A 6,000-nucleotide genomic window follows, 5' to 3' on the forward strand; every position below is an offset into this window, starting at 1 on the left:
TAGTCCCGGATGACTTCCACATCATTTCCCTTGATGGAGATGAGAATGCAGGGTGTTTTCACCTGAAGTCAACCACCAACTCCTTTGTCTTAGTGATGTTGAGCTGCAGGTGATTCAGCCCACACCACTCAACAAAGTTGTTCACCACTCTTCTGTACTCAGCCTCTTGACCCCGGCTGATACAGCCCACAACTGCCGAATCATCCAAAAACTTCTGCAGGTGGGGGCACTCCGAGTTATATCTGAAGTCCAAGATGTAGACGGGGGACAGGACAGTCCCCTGAGATGCCCTTGTGCCACAGTACTTGATACACAGCTCTGCAATCTCACAGACTGTGGCCGTCTAGACAGATAGTCTGTAAGTTAGTGGAGCATCCACCTGCATCTCCATGAGCTTACTCCCTGGTAAAGCAGGTCGTGTGCTGTTAAAAGCACTGGTGAAATCAAAGAACATGATTCTCACAGTGCTGCCCGGCTCATCCAGGTAAGTGGAAGCCTGTTGAAGCAGGAAGATAATGGTGTCCTTGGCTCCAACACGAGATTCTGTCAATGCTCGACAACAGGTAGTCAAAACTGCCCAACACATCACCTACCCACCATCAAGGACAGAGAGAAAGCTGCTGGAAAAGGACTAGTAACATCAGGGAGGCATCTACGTAGCATCCGCGCCAGGACCACCAGATTCAAAAATAGCTACTTTCCCCAGGCAGTAAAGCTGAACAACACCTCCGCCAACTAACCCACCCAACCACCACTACTTTATCATTTCCTGTCAGTCCTGTGCCTAGTATCACTCTGTGGACATACAATCAATCTAGGTATTTATATTTATTGTGTTGTTTTTTGTGTTTCATCAGATCCAGAGTAGCAATTATTTCATTCTCCTTTCCACTTGTGTACTGGAAATGACATTAAACAGTCTTGAATGCTGGAAATCAGATCAACACACACAAAATGCTGAAGGAATTCAACAGGTCAGGGAGCTTCAATGGAGGGGAATAAACAGTTGACCTTTTGGGCAGAGGCCTTTTATCAGCCAAACTTTGGCTGCTTATTCCTCTGCCTGACCTGCTGAGTTCCTCCAATATCTTGTAAATACTCTGACCCTTGTTATTGACAGAGTGTGGCTGCCTGCCTCCTCCCCTTTCCCTACCAACCCACACCACACCACTGCTGAGTGAAGTGTGTGGTATGTGTTAAGAAAGATCATTAATGAACCGGGCTGTGAAGATTTGAAATTCCAACTGCAGTGCTTGTTTTGAGTCAGATGTCAATGATGTTGGTTCTGCGAGGGGTGGGGGGGTGTTCTCTTGCTTGGGAACACAGGATGGTGCACTGATTGATTTCAAACACTTCCACAAACTCCACATCACATTATCGATAAGAAGCAGCGCCCTTATCCGGCAGGAATAAAATGGTTAGCCATCAGAATCGGGTTTAATATCATTGGCATATGTCATGAACTTTGGTGTTTTGTGGCAGCAGAACATTGCAATATATAATTAAAATAACTAACTTACAATAAGAAATATAATTTTGAAAATAAATTAGTACAAAGAGAGGGTAAAAAAATTTGAGGTAGTGTACATGGGTTCATTGTCCATTCAAAACTCTGCTGGTGGAGGGGAAGAAGTTGTTCCTGAAACATCTTCAGGCTGCTGTACCTTTTCCCTGATGGTAGCAATGAGAAAAGGGCATGGCCTGGGTGATGGGGTCTTTAATGACAGATATTGCCTTTTTGAGGCATGGAATTTTGAAAATGTTCTCAATGCTGGAAGACTGGTGCTCATGATGAAGCTGACTGAGTTTTTACAACTTTCTGCAGCTTTTTCCAATCCTGTACAGTGGTCTGTCCATAGTGAACAAGGGTATAGTGTGGCCTCTCTGCTGGTTTCCTGCTGATTTCTGACACTTTCTGTTTCCAGGGGTTACAATGGCTTACGTTAGCCCAAACCTATCAGGCCAGAAGACGTCATCAACCATGGATCGTCACCGCGAGTACCTGTTGGACATGATCCCTTCACGATCCATCAGCCAGTCGGCCAACACATGGAAATAGATGCAGTGGAGTGGGGTGGGTGGGAGGGTTAGACAGAGATGCTTGGAAAGGCCAAGGCGAATACCTTGTCCCCCTCTTTGCTCGCTGCAGTCACGCAGTCCAACGGTCAAAGGTGTGGGGCCCAGGTCACCCCGACAACTGCCCGATCTCCCTTACGATAGAGTCTGCATTTCTTGAATTTTGAGCACTGTTCTTGCACAATGTAGAAGGGAAAGTACAATGTGTAACCAGGTGGACATAGGCATGCATCTTGCCAGATTACAATGACGCTGTGTGCGGAAAAGAGGTCTCTTTTACTTGCTGTTTCTATGTGCGTGTGTGCAAGTGCACGTATTTAGTGCTCACACGCGTGTTTATGTTTTTCACTTTGTGGTACAAGTGATGTCATCATGGATCTCTGGTTCTGCAGGAGCTGTTGTTCTGGGAACTGTGGAAGTGGTCCCTCCTCCCTGATGAATGTAGTGCAAGTCACTCAGGGTGTGGGATAAAGTAGGGCAGTTGGGAGTGTCCCATCTCAGGAGTGGAAACGTCAGAGGGACTTGGCCTTGTTGATCTCCTTCCCATGGTGCAGATCAGGTGTTTAGACCTTTCTCTACTCTTCTACTCGAGTGTGCTGATAGAAATTGTTCATAAGTAAACAGAATTACCTCCAATTTTCACCCATTCGCAAAGCAGCCTGGCTCTTTGGAGTTGAAATTTTTACGAATTTATTTTTGGGGTCGGGATGAAAGTCTCTGGAGGTTGTGCATTGATGCTGATTCTTTCCATCTGAATGCAGATTCCTTCCATGTCATTCCCACAAATCCCACACCATACTGTCAGTAAACAACACGTTTAACATCTGGGTGTAACATGGTTAGCCTTGATGCATCCCACTTCCTGTTGTTTCTGAGTGGGGGAGATTGTGTAAACAAATGGATTAAGTTTTGTCTTTGGTGGTGTCCTGGTGGTGATAATCTGTCTCCATCAGCGTGTGACTTTAGCACTGAACTCTTTGCTTGGGACGTAGAGGTGAAGAGCCCTGCCCGATCCTTGGAGTGCGTGACCGGTATCCCACTGCAGCTGAACGAGAGCCAGCCTGGGATAGCACTGACTATGGGTTTTTTGGTGATCTTGTGCTCAATGGGAGAAGCAGGCGGGTGGGTGAGGGGGGAGGGGTTCCTTTGACTTGTTTATACTGAATCTTCCTGGGCTGGGAAGGTGACCTATGTATGTGCTCCCTGTGGGAAGGTGAGCTTTCCTGAGTGATCCGATGCTGGCTGTGCAATCGGTGATGAGTTTGGCCAGTGGGTGATGGTGGAGGTAGTCCTGTATTGGTGACCAGGGCCACCATCTTCCTGCCCCCATGGACGTGAAAATGGCAGTCATTTTAATCTGCTACTTTACCCTTAACCTGTCAATACTCTTCTCATATTTGGGCAGACTTTTATTTTTCCCCCAGTTTTTGATACAGATTAGTCATTAGTAAAGCCATTAAAATATTTTGCAGCTGTTCTTGTTTATTAGAGGGTATTTTTGTGTTTGCTTGGTTAGCTGGAATGATGTACTTAATTCCACCAAAGTATCATTGGGGTTAATTTTTTAATGTGAATTTTCTCACTGTGGAGATTGAAGTAACAACAAAATTTACTCTCCAGCATCTGGGTCCATTCAGAGTCTTACTCAGCTCTGGAGGGGAAGGGTTCACCGCTAAGGTGTTTATCACCTATCCATATTCCAATGCGTTCCCAGTGTCTGCACACCAACAGTGGTAGCTCAGTAGGTGCACATCATCCGCATATACACGTGGTCAGTCACACCTCCTTTCGCTGCTTCCTGATCTCACTGTGTACTGTTTGACTTCCCCCTCCTGTACATCTGATTGTGTGCACATGCCAGAGCAGTTGTCTAAAAGGCACACACTTTTCCAAACTATCACCATTTTGAACATTCTTTCACTGTCTCCACTATACTCCGCGTTCTTTCTGTTGGAGTCAGGGATACCCTCTTTGTGGCAAACTGGGCTGGATTTCGATAAGCAAGTTCCCTCTGCAGAGCCGCACATTCTCCATAATACAACATACGGAATGGATATTTATGTTGCTGAGTTTGCCTTGATCTTTAAAGAGTATGCTATTCAGAACTCAGGGTGGATTGTAGAGGTTGTTGTGCTTCTCCCTGCCACCCCCCCCCCCCGCCCCACAGCTCCATCTGTAACTCGGGAGACTACCATAATATCACATTCAATAGTAATCATTCTGTTTCCATTTTTGAGCTTGTCCCGAGGGGAGTCAGACTATTTACTGACTGTGCTTGCTGGTTACTGAGCGAATTGGCCATGTTTGAGAAGATCCTTCCTCCAGTCCCACTTCTATATGCCTACTGAAGGTGATTGTTTTTCACTTGCACTAGATGAGGACATATTGGGTTGATTTGCACAGTCATCCTCCCTGATCTGTGTGCCTGTACTGTTTCTGCCTCACCTAACTGGGAATCTCACCCGTCTGAGTTAGGCCTAAGAAAATGGATGTCTAGTAACTGCCATCATTCCATCTTCCTGCCCCTTTCCCTGACAGTGATGTTGTTTAGTCAGGAGTGAGGTCGTAGTGAAGAAATGGCCTGTGCCCAATCTCCAAAACGACTTGGGATGGCCCACCCTGTCATTGTGGGCGACTCATTCAGGTTGGGCTGTTGTGGAAAGGGGACAAGAAACAATTCTGCAAAGCTCACCAGCTTTGACTTTGAAGGAACTGTAGTCCACAGGACAGTGTGTCTCGTTTGGGTGTTGTATGTCATCTTCATACCAAATATTGCAGCCAGCTTCACATTGGCGACAAGGATGGTCACAAACCCTTAGCCCAAGGCTTCGTCCCTGCCATCCACCCCCCCCCCTTTCTCGAGCTCCCTGAATGAGGCCCAGTGGCCAGGGAAGGAGCGAGCAATGGACAGGTATTTTCTAGAATGAATGCACCTACCTTCAAGAACACGTTTTCAGAGAGTGAAAGATCGTTTCACCAATGGAGCAACATTCTGCGTGTGGAAATAACTGCAAATGACAAACTCTCGTACAGAGTAATTTTTATCTTCACCTTTTGTCACCAACAAGTTTCTATTGGGGTGACTGAAACCACAAGGGCCATTACGGATCTGTCGATACTTTCCCAACCTATTTACTGTGACTATAACCTCTAATAGAACGAACTTACAAAGAATTTGCTGCAAGAAGCTGCTCCTACTGGAGAATTTCAATCCATGCTTGAAATGGATGGGTGTACATTGTACTGAGGGATTTTTAGCATTTGAATGACAAATAAACAGGACAAACAGCATGGTGGTTCACCTGTCTTCATGGTGTTTGATGTTGCTTTCATTGTTGTAAACCTGTACTCCTGAAGACAAACGATAAATGAGAGACTGGTCCTCTTTCAGACTTCAATGTTGTCTCTTCTCAGGTAAGGTACAACACTATCTAGATAAAAGATAAAACTTGCTCCACATTGTCCTGTCACATACTCCCAGAATAGGGGCAATACAGATTAGACACATTAAAGTTCCATCATAAACACAGGAGATTCTGCAGAGCAACACACACAAATGCTGGAGGAACTCAGCAGGTCAAGCAGCATCAATGGGAATGAATAAACATTTGAGTTTCAGGTTGAGACCCTTCCATCCGGACTGAAAAGGAAGGATGCCAAAATAAAAGGATGGGGAGAGAGGAGGAGGACAAGCTAGAAGGCGATGGGTGAAGCCAGGTGGGTGGGAGAGGGGGATCAAGTCAGAAGCTGGGAGGTAATGGGTGGAAGAAGCAAAGGGCTGCAGATAGGAGAGGAGAGTGGACCATGGGAGAAAGGGAAGGAGAGGCACACTAGGGGGAGGTCATTGGTAGGTGAGGAGAAGAGGTAAGCAGAATACTACAAGAAGGAAATGGTGGGGGGGAGGCGGGAATTACTGGGAGTTGG

General features: G+C 46.1%; 1 protein-coding gene across 10 annotated transcripts in view; it reads left to right on the forward strand.

The window, feature by feature from the left end:
• Positions 1-5,395, forward strand: part of gatad2ab (GATA zinc finger domain containing 2Ab) — a 212,835-nt gene extending 207,440 nt beyond the window's left edge. For 9 of the 10 annotated variants that reach the window (XM_063032321.1, XM_063032315.1, XM_063032313.1 and 6 more), the window contains one exon: positions 1,926-5,395. In XM_063032321.1, coding sequence (XP_062888391.1) covers positions 1,926-2,059 — 134 coding nt within the window. In that variant the 3' untranslated portion in view covers positions 2,060-5,395. The remainder of the gene's footprint in view (positions 1-1,925) is intronic. The other variant, XM_063032323.1, reaches the window with a different exon arrangement.
• Positions 5,396-6,000: the final 605 nt, after the last annotated feature.

The sequence above is a fragment of the Mobula hypostoma genome, chromosome 24, assembly GCF_963921235.1.
Source record: "Mobula hypostoma chromosome 24, sMobHyp1.1, whole genome shotgun sequence".
Lineage (NCBI taxonomy): Eukaryota > Metazoa > Chordata > Chondrichthyes > Myliobatiformes > Myliobatidae > Mobula > Mobula hypostoma.